The 18,456-nt window shown below is 32.1% G+C and overlaps 5 protein-coding genes, 1 long non-coding RNA gene and 2 pseudogenes across 7 annotated transcripts; 6 read left to right on the forward strand and 2 right to left on the reverse strand.

The window, feature by feature from the left end:
- Positions 1–25: 25 nt before the first annotated feature.
- Positions 26–1,902, forward strand: LOC110231105. The gene is made up of 2 exons (XR_002334199.1): positions 26–1,558; positions 1,638–1,902. It is a non-coding gene; the product is annotated as an uncharacterized LOC110231105 (long non-coding RNA).
- On the reverse strand, positions 1,874–4,769 carry LOC110231104 (annotated as a pseudogene).
- Positions 4,770–6,359: 1,590 nt separating this feature from the next.
- Positions 6,360–8,020, forward strand: LOC9322808 (F-box/kelch-repeat protein At1g57790). 2 transcript variants are annotated; one of them, XM_021010235.1, is made up of 2 exons: positions 6,360–6,462; positions 6,732–8,020. In XM_021010235.1, exon 2 carries the CDS (start codon positions 6,739–6,741, stop codon positions 7,798–7,800), a length of 1,062 nt encoding a protein of 353 aa, XP_020865894.1. In that variant the 5' UTR covers positions 6,360–6,462; positions 6,732–6,738; the 3' UTR covers positions 7,801–8,020. The 2 variants fall into 2 exon arrangements, with proteins under 2 accessions (XP_020865894.1, XP_020865893.1); XM_021010234.1 differs by lacking the exon at positions 6,360–6,462 and adding an exon at positions 6,471–6,644.
- A 295-nt stretch (positions 8,021–8,315) lies between these two features.
- On the reverse strand, positions 8,316–9,701 carry LOC9322809 (heavy metal-associated isoprenylated plant protein 17). Its single transcript, XM_002888230.2, has 5 exons — positions 9,537–9,701; positions 9,336–9,424; positions 9,065–9,224; positions 8,862–8,944; positions 8,316–8,772 (listed from the first exon to the last, which is right to left on the reverse strand). The coding sequence occupies exons 1-5, from the start codon at positions 9,617–9,619 to the stop codon at positions 8,456–8,458; spliced, it is 732 nt and encodes a 243-aa protein (XP_002888276.1). The 5' UTR covers positions 9,620–9,701; the 3' UTR covers positions 8,316–8,455.
- Positions 9,702–11,030: 1,329 nt separating this feature from the next.
- Positions 11,031–11,519, forward strand: LOC110230661 (annotated as a pseudogene).
- A 1,348-nt stretch (positions 11,520–12,867) lies between these two features.
- On the forward strand, positions 12,868–14,546 carry LOC110224241. Its single transcript, XM_021010136.1, has 2 exons — positions 12,868–12,938; positions 14,303–14,546. The coding sequence occupies exons 1-2, from the start codon at positions 12,868–12,870 to the stop codon at positions 14,544–14,546; spliced, it is 315 nt and encodes a 104-aa protein (XP_020865795.1).
- A 1,295-nt stretch (positions 14,547–15,841) lies between these two features.
- Positions 15,842–16,331, forward strand: LOC110224270. Its single transcript, XM_021010246.1, has one exon. It carries the CDS (start codon positions 15,984–15,986, stop codon positions 16,329–16,331), a length of 348 nt encoding a protein of 115 aa, XP_020865905.1. The 5' UTR covers positions 15,842–15,983.
- A 1,256-nt stretch (positions 16,332–17,587) lies between these two features.
- On the forward strand, positions 17,588–18,134 carry LOC110231010. Its single transcript, XM_021035582.1, has one exon. It carries the CDS (start codon positions 17,740–17,742, stop codon positions 18,085–18,087), a length of 348 nt encoding a protein of 115 aa, XP_020891241.1. The 5' UTR covers positions 17,588–17,739; the 3' UTR covers positions 18,088–18,134.
- The last annotated feature ends 322 nt before the right edge of the window (positions 18,135–18,456 follow it).

The raw sequence follows: 18,456 nt of genomic DNA on the forward strand, positions 1-18,456 counted from the left end.
GTTAAGTCTATTTAGGATTTTAAGTAAAAACGGTCTATTTCCCCATGAGAAGTATGCTTATCACGCCAGATAGAGCCCATTCTTTGACCTCGGTCTATATGTCCATGAAACGAAAGTTAAATACTTATTTCCCCACGAAATGGAAGTTCAATAGCTTAATTTCTCCGAATCTGAAAGTTCGAGATCTATAACCCATCGTACTGGGTTTAATGGGTTTACTGTATACTTAACCATCGTGCTGGGTTTAATGGGTTTACTGTATACTTAACCGATAATTAAACCATCTAACCGATAATTAAACCACCTCTGTTACCATATGGGACCAGTCCTCTCTTCTTCTCCGATCAACATCTACCAGATATCTGGTACGGACGTTGGTCTCGTCCACACAAATCCCTAATCAGAGATTTCCTCAATTCAATCTCCGACGCTAAAGCTCCTTCTCCCTCCGTCACTGAATGGTGGCGCACCGCTTCTCTTTACGCAGATCAAACCGGAGGTAACGTATCTAGATCCGTTTTAATCGCCGGTGAATACTCCGATTCGAAATACTCCCACGGCCAACACCTAACTCGTCTCACGATTCAAGACGTTATCGCCTCCGCCGCGAGATCCGCTTCGTTTCCGGTGGATCACAAAAATGGAATGAATGCAATCTTCATTTGGCGTGATAAGCATACTTCTCATGGGGGAAATAGACCGTTTTTCCAGGATTTAATTTACAACTCCTTAAATAAATGCAATCTTTAACGCAGCCTATTGGAAATTTGAGAACACACGTATACAATGTCTACCTTTTGGTTTACAAGAGTTGAAAAAGCTAATTCACTTGGATTTGGAGTGGACGAAGAAGCTTTCGAGTATTGTTGGGATTTCTTCACTACTAAATTTGAAAGTATTTAATTAAAAGGTTCAGGAGTTAGAGTCAATCCCAACACAGTGGAGGAGTTGCTAGTCTTGGAACATTTAGAAATTCTAACCATAGGAATCGGTAATGATTCAGGTTTGGATCAAGTTTTAAGCTCTCACAAGCTGATGAAGTTCGTGAACTTTCTTTTCGTTCATGTACTATTTCTGAGATAAAGATGGATATTACAAGCATTAGAAGCGAGACGGTTTCTCCTCTGCTCAACCCGACAAATGCATGCTTCTTAAGCCTCGCTACGATTGTTCTATGGTCTAGTTATTGCTGCTGTAAAGAATTGATGTTCGCTCCAAATCTTAGAAAACATGTTGTTCACAAAGCAGATGAAGTAGAAGACATAATAAACAAAGAGAAAGCTTGTGTATGTGAAGAATCAGGGATTATTCCTTTTCAAAGACTAGAAATTTTTTGCAGTTGGATAATCTACCGGAGCTGAAGAACATCTATTTGAGACCTCTGCCATTTCCCTGTCTTACCAAAATCAGAGTAATAAGCTGCCCAAAGCTGAGAAAGCTTCCACTCAATTCTAAAAGCGGTCCAAGTGGTGAAAAGAGACTTGCCATCGATGCAGAGGCAAATAGAGAATGGGAGGACGAAGCTACTAAAGCCCGTTTCGTACATCCATCCATTGAGGTCTAACTTTGTCCCCTCCATATTCGTGAATTTTCTTTTCTTCTCTCCCTCTTTCTCACTGTCTTGTGTAATGCTGCAGAAACAGCAACTCTTTAAGATTGAAGAAAATAAAGAAGTAATAACGTTACAATCATTCCGTCTAAAGCTTTCACCCTTGTTGACAATACAAATCATGCCGCGTTGCTTTCAGATCATCCATGGTTGTCTCTAAGGCTGTAAGACCACCAACTGTATACTACATGAAAATGTTGTGTAACCATACGCGACAAAGATGCCGCACAAGTGAAAAGCTTTTGTAGTTTATAAGAAAATTCATACACAAATCCAGTTATTTTTTCCCGTTATTATGTCCAGATATTCAGATATCTTTACACGAGATTCAGAAAGCTCAAAAGCAAAATTACACCAGTAAACACTTAAAACTGATTAACCTCTGTGTAAATTCTCCCTAACAAGTGTCTTTCAGAACTAGAAAAGATGTGTAAGCCTACCATTGAGCAGCCAGGAAAGCGTGACAATGCTGGGCTCATAACCAAGTAAAATCACCGAGCTTCGAGGAGTTGCTCCATCGGTATTGGAGAATTATGCTCTTCGTGGAACGAAGATTGGACAAATCTGGCCCTCTCATCACCATTACAGGATCTGATGAGATACGGTTCTCTTGTATTCAAGAGTCTCTATTCATAGCTGAAGCCTCAATTTCGGGTTGCCGGAGAATCTCCACACGTAGAGGTCGAATTCTGTCTCTACTCTGACCTTGCCTTCATGCGCAAAGCCCTGCGAGTTCTAATGCTGGTCCAGACGTCACTTCCTCTTAGCAATTATTCACAGAGCTAGTTGTAAAAAGGCCAAGAACTCACCTTGCCTAGGCATTTTCGTGTTTAATGGAATCCACAACAATAAAATAACAAATGAGTTGTTCTCAACTGTGAGAATGATTTGCGCCTTGGGAACATCACTGTAACACAAGAAGAAAAACCAACAACGGATTCTGCTTTACTTGATCGGACTTTGTCATATTCAAAGTGAATTTTCTGCTTTTCAGATAATATTTTCTTCTGCAGTAGAAACCATCAATTTAAAAGCTAATCACATGAAGCTAATCAAACATATTCATGATCATATAAGGACTGCATTAGAAAGTAATTACCAGAAAAGCAACATAAACGGCTTATTAACCTCACGGATGTCTTAAGAAATCATTTCTAAAAAGCTTTTGTCCAATCTCCCATCATGCAACATATTAGTGACCAAGGCAATGGTTGAAGCATCTCCAGCAAACTCGCAACTCCTCATTTCTCTGATGAGTTCAGATGATGCTGCTTTGTCACCATCTCTAAGATGCGCCCTAATAAGCGTATTATAAGTACCACTATCTGGAAGAGGTCCATCTTCTTTCATTTTTTTGAGCAAGGCATCCGCTTCCTGTAGTAGGCGTTTACTACACAAGCCTGAGATCATTGTAGTATATGTTACAACATTAGGCTTCACTCCCTTAATTCTGAGGCTACAAAATAAACCCCACCCATCTTCCACCTTCCCAGCCTTGCACATTCCTTCAATCATAATATTATATGTGAATATGTTAAGTTCCATTTCACTCTTCTGCAAACACTCAAATACCACCAATGCTTTCTCTAGCCTCCCGTTATTACAAAGTCCATCTAACAAAATGTTATAAGTCCAAAGATCAGAAGAGACACCAAAAGAATCCATTTGACTAAAAGTTTCTTGAGCCATATCACAATCTCCAGCTTGAAATAACCCTTGGATAAGAGTGTTGTAAGTGACTGTGTTTCCAACCAATCCATTTCGAGACATCTCCCGGAAGAGCTCCATACCTTCATCTACCCTTTTACACTTGCAAAATCCCTTTATAAGTCACTACATCTGGAAAACAATCCTTGCTAACCATGAATTCAAACATCTGCTTGGCCTCGTCCAGACGATGGTGCATACAAAACCCGTTGATCAATGAATTGTACGTGATAATATCAGGAGCTATAGACCTTTGGATCATCTCATCGAACAATTTCTCAGCCTCTAAAAGCTTCCCCTCCTTCACAAACGCATCGATCAATGCGCTGAAGGTTACTACATCGGGGTTGATTTTCTTCTCAATCATATCACTTAGGAGTCGAGAGGCATCACTCCATCTTCCGTAATTACAAAGGCAACTAATGAGGGCGTTGTAGGTAACAACATTTGGTCTAACTCCTTTGATCTCTATTTCAGTGAATAGGTTGAGTGCATCATCCACATGTTTGTATTTGCAGAGACCATCGATGACTATGTTGTAGATTACAACATCTGGCTCTATTTTCCCTTTCTCCATCTTCTTCAACAAACTCAAAGCCAAATCAATGTCACCTTTCTTACATAATCCATTTACTACAGCACCATATGTAACCAGATTTGGTTGACAGCCTTTCACAGCCATCCGATCAACTAGCGCCACAGCTTCGGAAGCTTTGTTGTGGAGAAAAAGACCATGAATCAAAGTTGTAAATGTGACGGTATTAGGTTGATATCCCATTTCGACCATTTGATCAAACAAAGCTACAGCATCGGAAATCCTCTTAAGGTGGAAGTACCCATTGAGGAGCGAAGAAAGCGTAACAATGCTGGGCTCATAGCCGAGTTTCATCATCTTTCCAAGAACAGCTAAAGCAAGAGAGAGTTGAGAGCGGCGACAAAAACAGTTAATCAAAATATTGTAAGTATAGAGATTATGTGAAATCCCCAACTTCTGCATCTGCTCGCCGAGAGAGATGACAACATCAAACTTCTTCATCTTAGCAATGGTACTCAACAATTTACTAAACTCAATGATTGAAGGGCGTGGACGAGACTGTACCATAACACTGAACAAACCAACTGCACCATCTAACTTTATATCCTGTAGCCCATTTCTCAATATCTCTCTGTAATCATGACTCTTGCCAGAGAAAGCTCGTCTCCGGCAAATGGAAAATGAAGGAGAAACAGTAGCAGCACTACCTCTCATCAGAAAACTCCGATGAACAAATCTCTTCCCTGAAGATGCAATCGCAAACGATCTCATCATCTTCTCGATTTGGTTTCTTCTCGATTTGGTTTCTTCTCAATCTCTCTGATTCGGAATCTAATCGCTCCGTAAAATTCAACAAAACCCTAAACGAACCACTGAGACTGTGAGAGAGAGAGTGAAGAATGCTGAGACCAGTTTAGTAATTATGTTATTTGGGGATTATCGGTTTGTGTTTTTAAACCGAATCAAGAATCAGAACAAAAAAGATGGTAGTACTTATAAGTTATAACTATAAGAGAAATTGGAGTGTATAACCAACAAAAAAAACTTTAATTAAGTAATTAACCTAAGACAAAAAAAAAGCTGATATTCTGTATATTACTTACAATATATCCTAAAATACCCTTCACCCTTTGGTTCATGGTTCACCTATCTTTTTCACTGTCTTCTCTTTTTTTTTTTCTCTCTTTCTTATTAGTCTGTGCAACTCAAATATTTTTTTTCTTGCTTTGGTGAACCATATGCCTTCAAATCTAATTCGTTTATTTTTTAATTATACCTTTGATTCATTGAAATTTTTTAAATATAGAGATGTTTATGATTCGGGTGACGATTCCATTTCTTTCACCATCAATTTTGGCAAACTCTTTACGAATCTCAACGTAGAACTTAAACCATTGTTAGAAAACTTAAATCTATTACTATTCTATTTAATTAAAGTCTACACTATATAGTTTTTTTTCACCAAGATTCAAGTGGGAAACTTCCCAAGAGTTGAGACTCAATTATGTTTTTTCTTCTCCTTCCTGGACTCACACATCCTCTCAATCTAATTTATCATATTCTGTTTAAATTTTCTTGAATCCATCACATTCACATCTATCCTTATCCTTTCTCTCATTCTATTCTATTTATCAAGTCTATGCATATGTTATTGATATAGTATAAGATGTTTCTATTCTATTTATCAAGTCTGCGCATGTGTTATTGATACTGTATAAGATGTTTCTTACAACTAACAAATTTAACGCTAAACAAATATGTAATTAAGATGATCAAGAACTATATATACTGTTTAAATTGATACTATACTATTATTTTTGACTTGCATTTAAATTTATCTTTTGGGTTTCCTATATAGTATCTCTTAGGGTATAGTTTTTTTTCGGCGTGTATTCAACATATATTTCTCAAAAGGTTGATATACTTATTTTTTAAAAAGATAAAATGTAAAAAACATAAATTTTGGATTTTGAGTTTATTCATAAGTTTGAATTTTTTTCCTTCAATTGTTATATTTTATTTTTAAATTTGTTTTTGATTTTTAATATGTTTATATAGAATGTTTTATGTTCTATACTGTATTTTTTTGTGTGTTTTGCATAGAATGAAACGTTTGATTTATAACCACATTTTTATATTGTAAAACATTAATATCCATTTTAAAAAATTCAAAACACATTACATTGAGAATTTTTTTTTATGTTTCTTTAAATATAATATGGAGTTTGAATCAATTTGTTTTATGAAATTACAGCAAAACAAAACTGAAGGGAAGTAAGTAAATAATTTATCCAATAAAATAGAAGAAACACCCTACGTGGCTCATAGTCTCTCTCGTGGCAGTTTTTCACACCAAATAAGGACATTTTCGTCCTAACCAAAATGAAATGGTTACTTATTTTGTTTCTCACTTCAACGTGCTATATTCTTAATTTCTTTTGTCATTTTGGTTATACAGCTAATTTACCCTAACTATAATCTAATTTACATATTAAAACTTTTTTTTTTGTCTATTATGAGTGGATATGTGTAAGTAAGATAGTAAGAACTTATCGTGTCTCACTCTCACACCAAACACAACTGGAAGCAGAAGAACAGTAAAGTTGAAATCGTAAGTGTTCTTTCCCTCTATTCTTGATCTTCTGGCTTTAAATTTTGGCTTTTTCGATTATCTTCTATTTGATCTGTGATAAAAACGAAACCTTTATGTACCAATCTGTGAATCATCTGTGGAAATTTGGAAAACCAAGTTTCGTAATTGATGCCCAAATCTCGTTTCTTGAATTCATTGAGGTTTATATGAACCAAAATCAATCAAAGTTTTAGTCTTTTCATTATCTGATTATTCAATTTTTAATCTTGTTTATGAACCATTCTCAGATCTATCATGAGCGTTGAAAACAATGAAGGGTCGTCCAAGAACATGTGGAAGGATCTTCCTTTAGAGCTTCTGAGTTCAGTAATGGATTTTCTTGAAATCAAAGATAACGTAAGAGCTTCTGTTGTATGCAAATCATGGTATGAAGCCGCTGTTTCGGTTAGGGTCATAGAGCAACCTCCTTGGCTCATGTACTTCCCTGAAACCAAGAACACTTGCGAGTTTTACGATCCGTTGGGTTGCAAGAAGTATACAATGGAGCTGCCTAAATCGTTAGCGGGCTCTATTGTTCATTACTCGACAGATGGATGGTTACTTATGAGTAAGGAAGATTCATCAGACTTTGTCTTGTTCAATCCATTTACTATGGATGTTGTGGTTTTGCCTTTTCTTCAGTTGTGGAACTATTATCAGTTAGTGGGTTTCTCGTGTGCTCCTACGTCAAGCGATTGCGTTGTGTTTATTATCAAGGATTATGATCCTGGCCATGTCACTATTCGTACTTGGAGTCCAGGTCAAACGATGTGGACTTCAATGCAGGTTGAGTCTCAATTCCTTGATACTGAACATAATAATGTTGTTTTCTCAAATGGTGTGTTTTACTGTCTCAATCGAAGAAACCTCGTTGCGGGTTTTGATCCCTCTTTAAGTACATGGAATGTGTTTGATTTACCGCCACCTAGATGTCTCGATGAGAAGAGTTGGAATCAAGGAAAGTTCATGGTGGGTTATAAAGGAGACATATTTGTGATACGTACATATGAACACAAGGATCCTTTGGTGTTTAAACTCGATCTTACTCGAGGTATTTGGGAGCAGAAGGATACACTCGGTAGTTTAAGTATTTTTGTGAGTAGTAAGTCATGTGAATCGAGAACTTATGTTAACGAGGGGATGTTAAGGAATAGTGTGTACTTCCCTAAGTTGTGTTACAATGAGAAACGTTGTGTGGCGTATTCGTTTGATGAAGGGAGATACCACCCGCTTGAGCATAATCTTGATTGGGGAAGCCAGCTTTCTTCTAATAACATTTGGATCGAGCCTCCCAAGAACGCTTTTGAGCTAGTTTAAAAGTACATATTTTAGCAATGTTTGTATTGAGTTTTTATGAGTTTGATCTGGGCACATCTTAGAGATGGTGACATAGCTCCACTAGTAGGTTATATGATGAGAGGTTTGAAAATGAGCTGTTTGGATATTGTTATGTCAACTTCTTGATTACCGTCTGAGCTTCATAAACTTATCGCTCAACTTCGATTAACTTTTTCTTCTCTTTTGATGAAATTTTTTCCTTCTGGTCTTTTTAGTATAACGTAGAGTCAGAACTCCCATGATCAAGTATCTTGTAGAAGTGACAATGCTTCTTGCACTAGTTGATCCAAGCTCCTCAAGAATTTCTCTCGCGGTCAAGATTTTCCTTGGTTGATATGCCTCTTTCCCGGGTTGGATTGATATCCGATGTTTCACACCGGATCGGTCCAATCCAACTTGAGTCCGCGCGCATTTCCCTCTCCTTAGACAATCCAACATCTTTGCCAACTTCATTGAGTCCATTTAACCAAACACAATCCAATAGCTTTATACTAAAAAGGTTAAAATGAAATCATACTTTTATTTTGTCCAACTTACATAATATTTTTGGTGAATAAAACATTAAAACATCTCAAAATGCATAAGGTCCATTATCATGCTGTATTTTTCATGGTGGATACTTGTTTCGACTATGTTACGAAATAGAACATGCATTAGGATTTTCATCACTGAACATGTTATAATGTTTAGCCATCTCCTTTTCATAATCAGTAATTGGGTTGAGATATACATTTCTATCCTTGTCGATTTCTTCATAAATCTCTGCAACTCTTTTTTCTTCTTCAGCCTCCTTTAACATCATTTCAGATTCCCACTCCTGCCTTTCCTTTTCAGCCTTTTTAATCTTTTGTTGCATCTTCTTATTAAGTTTTCTCGACAATTCATCCTTATCAAAGTTACCAATGACCACAACCTTTTTATTTTCTAGATCCATTACATATGTTTCAACACCTAATCATACATAATTAAGAAAATTTTATTAAAATAAATCACACATTACATTATATATATAACTGAAATTGATAAAATAGATATTATACCTGTCCATTTGGAAATAACTTTTCTAAAACTTTTCTCGTATTTTTCACAGAGAAATGGTATACCGAACTCCACTTCCATTATACTTCAAAGTATCAAATTAAGAAGAGTTAAGACAATATGGTTAACAAAAAAAAAAAGTAGTTAAAAATTCTTGCCACTTACTTTGTAAATTAAAAATTAAAACTACTAAATATTAATTTACCTTGTTTCCGGTTTATCATCATTAGATTTCTCATTCTTCATCACAATTTCTATCTTTTTACCAGTTTTTTTCTTGAGAGTCTTCACCAATTTATGCAAATTAAATTCACCACTGACCAAGACTTTTTGATCATCTATATCCGTGATGCATGATTTAACTCCTAATAACAACATTGTAAAACTTAAAAAACGTAGATACTATGTTACATTATACAAAATATGTATTGTGAATAAATATATGTATTGTAAAGAAAAGTTTCAGACTTTCTTGCCTTCGAATTGGCAAGCAACTTTTCTGATCTTTTTCGCGCAATCTTCAAAATTCATCGAAATCTTCAACTCGGCATCTGTTACAATTACACTAGAGAAAATTTGAAGAGAAAAATGTACCAGTGTAAGAGAAATATATAAAACACAAAAGTTTTTATGTAAAAAACATAGATATCTATGTGTAGAGATTTAAGTCACTCTACTTGTCGAGAATGTTTTCTCTTGATTTCGTTAACCAGCGACCCATCATAGTTGTGATTCCTTGTGGCTTTAACCAGGAACCCATCACAGTTAAATTCCAAAGACAAAAATATTAATTGTTTAAAATTCTTTTCGCTTAAAATCTCTTTTGATCTCTAACACTTAGAAATATATTTATACATATGTATATATATATATATATATATATATATATATATGTTTCCATACACTGAACATACAATTTGTTAATCAAATGACTAATAAAATTATATAAATATATATAGCATATAGCCTATTCTATATAAACATTTGCACAACAAAATTAATTAATACATATCTTAAAAAACTTTTTTCAAATTAAAACCTTAATTCTTATCTTTCTATTTAATGTGTCAAAATTTTGTAATTATTATTTAAGCAATAAGTTTTTCTTAATTATTATTTTCATCCATTACATTTAGTGTTTTCTAAAAGTACTTTTATTATCTTTATATATTACTGTATTTATTTTGTGATGTTGTTCTTAAGGAAAAATGGTTATTCCTCTTAATTAGTTTTACATTTTAGTTCATGTTGAGTGATCATCCCATATCATATATGTACAATGAAGAGACATGTGAACTTTAAAATATTGGATATCATTAAAATTAAGACCATTGTGTATTTAGACTAACAATATACATTAAAATTTTAGAAACTAAAAAAGAAAAGAATGAGTCAGGATTAATTGTAAGAAAATACTGAGTTATATCTATTTACACATTAGGTGTTTTAAATTTAATGAATATTTATCTTTTGAAATTTCTCTAATGTTATTAAGTGTAAATTAAGTATTTTTTTTTTGGGGGGCAAAGTATAGAGTAAGTAACTAACTTATAAACAAACATAATTAATGATAATTTATATATGATTAGATAAATCTTAAAATAGCCTAATAACTAAAAGAAAAAAAAATTATTACAGAAAATTAATTATTCAAGATTTAAACATTAAGTTTTGGTTAAAATTATATATATCCAAAACTTATGTGTTGTATTTTTGAGAATTATCGAATTTTTAAAATTAAATTTTGACATTTAAGGATTCAATAAAAAACTACAACATCATTAAACACTCATTAAACAAAATGTGAGTAAGGCTTTTAAACACTCGTAATAAAATATATTTTGAGGACTTAATATTTGAACCTTGTAGTATTTTTATTTAAAATCTTATATATGTAAAGTTTGAACTTCATATCCAATAATTTGACTTCAACTTTATCATAATTTTTGGATTTAATCATTAATTTTTTACGTTGAAATTGATATCACTAATTGCATTAATTTTGGATTTAAATTTCAAAAAAACTGATCGAAAAGATAAATTTTAACATATGTTGTTTATTAATTTATAAAGAAGTTGAATACCTCATATTAATTTTGTAAGTTAATTTTATAATTTATTTTAGTTACGTTGGATACTCAATAACCTATAAATAGTTTACAAAGCTTCTTGTCTAGAATATCAAATAACAATACATACTTCATTACATTCTTTTCATACAGTAAGAATAAGTCGGCAAATTCCAAGCATAAGAAAAAATATGGCTAATCTAAGCTCCCATGTTACTGCGCTATTCATTGTTGTAGCATTGGTGTGTCCATTTGTTCCTGCATTTTCAGTAGAAGAAGCTGAAGCAAAAACATTATGGGACACTTGTCTGGTTTAAATCACTCCTAAGTGTGCATTGAATATAATCGCTGTTGTTTTTGGAAACAGAACCCTCATTGAGTCTTGTTGCCACGATCTTGTCAAAGAAGGAAAAGTGTGTCACGATAATCTCATTAAATGTATTGCTGATAGACCATCATTAGTTGGCCGTGAAACACAATACTTGAAGAAGAGGGATGACGTGTGGAGTCATTGTGTCTCAATCTCGAAAACTGTTTAAAATATGTATTTTTAAATATTATTTTGATCGAATATATTGATATTTCAAACTTGTAACATTTTTGTTACCATAAATTAATTTCTACGTATGTTCTTTAACACAAAATAAACTAAAGCAATTTCTCCTAAGATGAGTAAACTCCTATTTTTCGATTTTGAAAATAGAAAATTAACATTTATAAAATAATCCGATAATGAAAAAGTAACAATAGCAAAAGAACATTGTTAGTTCTGTTTATGTTTCCATTTTCGGCTAACAGTAGAATCCAATCAAGGTATCAACTATTTTCTTTAATTATGGAAAGATTTATTTTTTGTCAATTTCAAACAAAAATAATAATTAAACAATTTTTCTATTTTCTCTTTTAACTTTTATTTCAAAATTCCATAAATCAAAACCTCCTAAAACAAACCAACACTTTTTTTTTCATTCAAAATCTACACAAAACTTAAATTCTAAACTAAAGAGATAGTTCGAAAGGGTGTGTGAAATCCCTTTATGTAGTAAATTCAATCATTTCTCTTTACGAATTTGACATAAATATTACTTTTAGAGTCATGTAATAGTTATGGTAAAAGTTTCTTACACTCCAAACCCAAAAGTAGGCTAGGTTTAGTAACATTGATAAAAATGTCCACTCAACCACTTAACTATGTCAAGTTCAATCTATTGCTTCCTTTTTCAATGTTTTGAATCGACTTTCTTTATTTAGCTTTTAGTTTTTCCTTTCATTTTTACTTAGTATGGGATCCGTGAAATATTTTTTTCCGTCCATTGATAGCTATCATATCTTAAGTTTTTGGTGGAAAGTTTTGCATAATTATTAGTTAAAGATCTAGACCATATCCCTAGCTTTCGAATATATTACTCAAGTGCCGTTTATTAGTCTTTAGGATTAAACCAATTGTTCAAAATATGATTTTTCATTTGACTAACATCATTAAACAAAATGTGAGTAAGGCTTTTAGACACTCATAATGAAATATATTTAGAGGACTTAATATTTGAACCTCGTAGTTATTTTATTTAAAATCTTATATATGTAAAGTTTGAACTTCATATCCAATAATTTAGCTTCTACTTTGACTAATTTTAGATTTAATCATTAATCTTATAAGGTGAACTTGATATCACTACTTGCATAAATTTTGGATTTAAATTTCAAAAAAGCTGATCGAAAAGATTAATTTTAACGTACGTTGTTTATTAATTTGTCAAGAAGTTAAAAAACTCACATTAATTTCTTAAGTTAATTTTATAGTTTATTTTAGTTACGTTGGATAATCAATAACCTATAAATAGTTTACGTAGCTTCTTGTCTAGAATACCAAATAAAAATACATACTTCATTTCATTCTTTTCATATAGTAAGAATAAGTCGGTAAATTCCAAGAAAAAATATGGCTAATCTAAGCTCCCATGTTACTGCGCTATTCATTGTTGTAGAATTGGTGTGTGCGTTTGTTCCTGCATTTTCTGAAACAACCCGACCCATTTTTTTTTAATTAATTAATTAACTAATATGCCCATAAATATTAATTAATTTTCTCCAATTAAAAATCATGCCAAAACCAACACAATTCAAATCAAAAATCCAAGTTCAAATTATTATAATTTAACCAAAATAAACCGATAACTTATCCACCAATTTCTAATCCAAAATCCATCATACTATAAATATTAAACTAATACCAACGAGACCCTAGATCATCCTCCTCTCCTCACCATGATTCCACAATCACACTTTATCTTTACATGCACCAAAAAAAGAGATGCATAAGTATTTAAATAAATACTTAGTGAGGCGATCCTCCCATCTACGAGCTATATACACAAGCAACTAAGATCACAAATCAACACATAATTCATGGAAACAAACGAAACCAATGACAATCATCCAATAACACAACCATCTCATGGATTTCAATTCTGGACCCATCAAAAATCCAACCTACACATCACAACAAACAAACACATAATCCCAATCGCTTAGATAACCTCATGGTCACGCACTCACCTCAGCTTAGGGATGATTTTTGCACAAGAACAACACCATAAAACCACAGTTGACTTCTTTCTCACGTCAACAGTATCTCAAATCACCCTAATAGGCAACCACAACAATCAAAACATCAATTAAACTAAACTATAAAATTCTGGAAAAATCACAGAATTGTCAGCCTGAAATATTGGATCACGAAACGAGATCTAACCGTCCAATTTCTAATCCCAACGTTTAACAGCTTCCCCTAAGTGTCCTGAAGCTACCCAAACAATTTCGTAACGATCAGATAAAGGGTTCGCTCGCAATCTCTCTTTAAACACGAACTGGTCCAAAACGCGTCTGAAATAGAAGAGCTCACGAAAACAGGGATAACTCTTTGAATATTGACTCGAATCAATATCCGTACTCGGATATAACTAGATATAAGTCTTACCTACATCTCTGAAAATTTCGTCACCTTTGGAAACGAATTGATATGACGAAACTCTGTTCTACCAAAACGTGTCCTGTCTGCCTCTCTTCTCCTTTCACCAAACTTCAACCTCTCCCTCTTTCTCACTCTAAAAAGCTCTCTTTCTCTCTTTTTCTTTGCAGGTCATGACACAGGAGAAAAAGAGGAGGCTAGTGTGTGTTATAGAGAAAATTAGGGTTCGCTGGTAAAATTCGATTAAACCAGGATATTACTAAACCGGGAATTAATTGAACCACCACTTTTGTGTAATTAATAAATCGACCTTTTTAGTAAACTAGTTGAAATTGAACCGACTCTAGTTCAATTCACGACATAAACATTCATTCTTTTCTATTATTTTTCGGAACACGGGCGTTACATATTCAGTAGAAGAAGCTGAAGCAAAAACATTATGGGACACTTGTCTGGTTAAAATCACTCCTAAGTGTGCATTGAATATAATCGCTGTTGTTTTTGGAAACGGAACCCTCATTGAGTCTTGTTTCCACGATCTTGTCCAAGAAGGAAAAGTGTGTCACGATAATCTCATTAAATATATTGCTGACAGACCATCATTAATTGGCCGTGAAACACAATACTTGAAGAAGAGGGATGACGTGTAGAGTCACTGTGTCTCAATCTCTAAAACTGTTTAAAATATGTGTTTTTAAATATTATTTTAATCGGATATATTGATATTTCAAACTTGTTGCATTTTTGTTACCATAAATTAATTTCTACGTATGTACTCTAATACGAAATAAATTAAAGCAATTTCTCGTAAGATGAGTAACTTCTATTTTTCGATTTTGAAAATAGAAAATTAACATTTATAAAATAATCCAATAATGAAAAATTAACAATAGCAAAAGAACATTGTTAGTTCTGTTTATGTTTTGATTTTCGGCTAACAGTAGAATCCAATCAAGGTATCAACTATTTTCTCTAATTATGGAAAGATTTACTTTTTGTCAATTTCAAGCAAAAATAATAATTAAAAATTTTTTCTATTTGCTCTTTTAACTTTTATTTCAAAATTCTATAAATCAAAACCTCCAAAAACAAACCAACACTTTTTTTTTCGTTCAAAATCTACACAAAACTTAAATTCTAAACTAAAGAAAAAGTTCGAAAGGGTGTGTGTCGAATCCGTTTGTGTAGTAAATTGAATAATTATTCTTTAAGTATTGGACATAAATATTACTTTTAGAGTCTTGTAATAGTTATGGTAAAAGTTGCTTAGACTCCAAACCCACGAGTAGGCTAGGGTAACATTGATAATAATGTCCACTCAACCACATAACTATGTCAAGTTCAATCTATTGCTTCCTTTTTCAATGTTTTGAATCGACTTTCTTTATTTAGCGTTTAGCTTTTCCAAACATTTTTGCTTAATATGGGATCCATGAAATATATTTTTTCGTCCATTGATAGATATCATATCTTATGTTTTTGGTCGAAAGTTTTGCATAATTATTAGTTATGGATCTAGACCATATCCTTACCTTTTGAATATATTACTCAAGTGCCATTTATTAGTCTTTAGGATTAAACAAATTGTTCAAAATATGATTTTTAATTTGACTAACATCATTAAACAAAATGTGAGTAAGGGTTTTAAACACTCATAATGAAATATATTTAGAGGACTTAATATTTGAACCTTGTAGTTATTTTTTTAAAAATCTTATATATGTAAAGTTTGAACTTCATATCCAATAATTTAGCTTCTACTTTGACATAATTTTAGATTTAATCATTAATTTTTTAAGTTGAACTTGTTATCAATACTTGCATAAATTTTGGATTTAAATTTCAAAAAAATTGATCGAAAGATTAATTTTAGCGTACGTTGTTTATTAATTTGTCAAGAAGTTAAAAAACTCACATTAATTTCTTAAGTTAATTTTCTAATTTATTTTAGTTACGTTGGATACTCAATAACCTATAAATAGTCTACATAGCTTCTTGTCTAGAATACCAAATAAAAATACATACTTCATTACATTCTTTTCATACAGTAAGAATAAATCGGTAAATTCCAAGCATAAGAAAAAAATATGGCTAATCTAAGCTCCCATGTTACTGCGCTATTCATTGTTGTAGCATTGGTTTGTGCGTTTGTTCCTGCATTTTCAGTAGAGGAAGCTGAAGCAAAAACATTATGGGACACTTGTCTGGTTAAAATCACTCCTAAGTGTGCATTGAATATAATCGCTGTTGTTTTTGGAAACGGAACCCTCATTGAGTCTTGTTGCCACGATCTTGTCCAAGAAGGAAAAGTGTGTCACGATAATCTCATTAAATATATTGCTGACAGACCATCATTAGTTGGCCGTGAAACACAATACTTGAAGAAGAGGGATGACGTGTGGAGTGATTGTGTCTCAATCTCTAAAACTGCTTAAAATATGTGTTTTTAAAATATTGTTTTAATCGGATATATTGATATTTCAAACTTGTTACATTTATGTTACCATAAATTAATTTCTACGTATGTACTTTAATACGAAATAAATTAAAGGAATTTCTCGTAAGATGAGTAAACTTCTATTTTTCTATTTTGAAAATAGAAAATTAACATTTATAAAATAATCCGATAATGAAAAATTAACAATAGCAAAAGAACATTGTTAGTTCTGTTTATGTTTTGATTTTCGGCTAACAGTAGAATCCAATCAAGGTATCAACTATTTTCTCTAATTATGGAAAGATTTATTTTTTGTCAATTTCAAGCAAAAACAATAATTAAACTATTTTTCTATTTGCTCTTTTAACTTTTATTTCAAAATTGTATAAATCAAAACCTCCAAAAACAAACCAACACTTCTTTTTGTTTTCTTTCAAAATCTACACAAAAGTTAAATTCTAAACTAAAGAAAAAGTTCGAAAGGATGTGTGTCGAATCCGTTTATGCAGTAAATTGAACAATTATTCTTTAAGTATTTGACATAAATATTACTTTTAGAGTCTTGTAATAGTTATGGTAAAAGTTGCTTAGACTCCAAACCCACAAGTAGGCTAGGTTAACATTGATAATAATGTCCACTCAACCACATAAATATGTCAATTTCAATCTATTGCTTCCTTTTTCAATGTTTTAAATCGACTCTCTTTATTTAGCTTTTAGTTTTTCCAAACATTTTTACTTAGTATGGGATTTATAAAATATATTTTTGCATCATTGATAGTTATTATATCTTATGTTTTTGATGGAAGTTTTGCAGAATTATTAGTTATGAATCTAGACCATATCCCTACCTTTCGAATATATTACCAATTGCCATTTATTAATCTTTTAGATTAAACTAATTGTTCAAAATGTAATTATTCATTTGACTAACATCATTAAACTAAATGTGAGTTAGGCTTTCAAACACTCATAGTGAAATATATTTAGAGGACTTAATATTTGAACCTTGTAGTTATTTAATTTAAAATCTTATATATATATCAAGTTTGAACTTCATATCTAATAATTTGGCTTCTACTTTGACATAATTTTAAATTCAATCATTAATTTGTAAGTTGAACTTGATATCACTACTTGCATTACTTTTGGATTTAAATTTCAAAAAACCTGATCGAAAATATAAATTTTAACGTACGTTGTTTTTAATTGTCAAGAAGTTAAAAAAACTCACATTAATTTCATAAGTTTATTTTGTAATTTATTTTAGTTACGTTGGATACTCAATAACATATAAATAGTTTACATAGCTTCTTGTCTAGAATACCAAATAAAAATATATACTTCATTACATTCTTTTCATACAGTAAGAATAAGTCGGTAAATTCCAAGCATAAGAAAAAAATATGGCTAATCTAAGCTCCCATGTTACTGCGCTATTCATTGTTGTAGCATTGGTGTGTGCGTTTGTTCCTGCATTTTCAGTAGAAGAAGCTGAAGCAAAAACATTATGGGACACTTGTCTGGTTAAAATCACTCCTAAGTGTGCATTGAATATAATCGCTGTTGTTTTTGGAAACGGAACCCTCATTGAGTCTTGTTGCCACGATCTTGTCCAAGAAGGAAAAGTGTGTCACGATAATCTCATTAAATATATTGCTGACAGACCATCATTAGTTGGCCGTGAAACACAATACTTGAAGAAGAGGGATGACGTGTGGAGTCATTGTGTCTCAATCTCTAAAACTACTTAAAATATGTGTTTTTAAAATATTATTTTAACCGGATATATTGATATTTCAAACTTGTTACATTTTTCTTACCATAAATTAATTTCTACGTATGTACTTTAATACAAAATAAATTAAAGCAATTTCTCGTAAGATGAGTAAACTTCTATTTTCCGATTTTGAGAATAAAATATTAACATTTATAAAATAATCCGATGATGAAAAAGTAACAATAGCGAAAGATCAGTGTGAGTTCAGCTTAGGGTTTCATTTTCGGCTAACAGTAGAATTCAATCAAGGTATCACATATCTTCTCTAATTATGGAAATATCTATACTCTGTCAATTTCAAGCAAAAATAATAATTAACCAATTTTTCTATTAGCCCTTTTAA

This window comes from Arabidopsis lyrata, assembly GCF_000004255.2.
Source record: "Arabidopsis lyrata subsp. lyrata unplaced genomic scaffold ARALYscaffold_2, whole genome shotgun sequence".
NCBI lineage: Eukaryota > Viridiplantae > Streptophyta > Magnoliopsida > Brassicales > Brassicaceae > Arabidopsis > Arabidopsis lyrata.

What these genes read in the sequence shown, in the direction of transcription:
- LOC110224241 (XM_021010136.1), top strand. Translation starts at nt 12,868, where the DNA reads ATGGCTAATCTAAGCTCCCATGTTACTGCGCTATTCATTGTTGTAGAA. An exon ending in GTGTGTGCGTTTGTTCCTGC is followed by an intron (nt 12,939 to 14,302) that starts ATTTTCTGAAAC and finishes CACGGGCGTTAC; the next exon opens with ATATTCAGTAGAAGAAGCTG.
- LOC9322808 (XM_021010234.1), top strand. Translation starts at nt 6,613, where the DNA reads ATGCCCAAATCTCGTTTCTTGAATTCATTGAG. An exon ending in CGTTTCTTGAATTCATTGAG is followed by an intron (nt 6,645 to 6,731) that starts GTTTATATGAAC and finishes AACCATTCTCAG; the next exon opens with ATCTATCATGAGCGTTGAAA.
- LOC110231010 (XM_021035582.1), top strand. Translation starts at nt 17,740, where the DNA reads ATGGCTAATCTAAGCTCCCATGTTACTGCGCTATTCATTGTTGTAGCA.
- LOC110224270 (XM_021010246.1), top strand. Translation starts at nt 15,984, where the DNA reads ATGGCTAATCTAAGCTCCCATGTTACTGCGCTATTCATTGTTGTAGCA.
- LOC9322809 (XM_002888230.2), bottom strand. Translation starts at nt 9,619, where the DNA reads ATGGGTTCCTGGTTAAAGCCACAAGGAATCACAACTATGATGGGTCGC. An exon ending in AGTTGCTTGCCAATTCGAAG is followed by an intron (nt 9,225 to 9,335) that starts GCAAGAAAGTCT and finishes TGTTGTTATTAG; the next exon opens with GAGTTAAATCATGCATCACG. An exon ending in GATGATAAACCGGAAACAAG is followed by an intron (nt 8,945 to 9,064) that starts GTAAATTAATAT and finishes GATACTTTGAAG; the next exon opens with TATAATGGAAGTGGAGTTCG.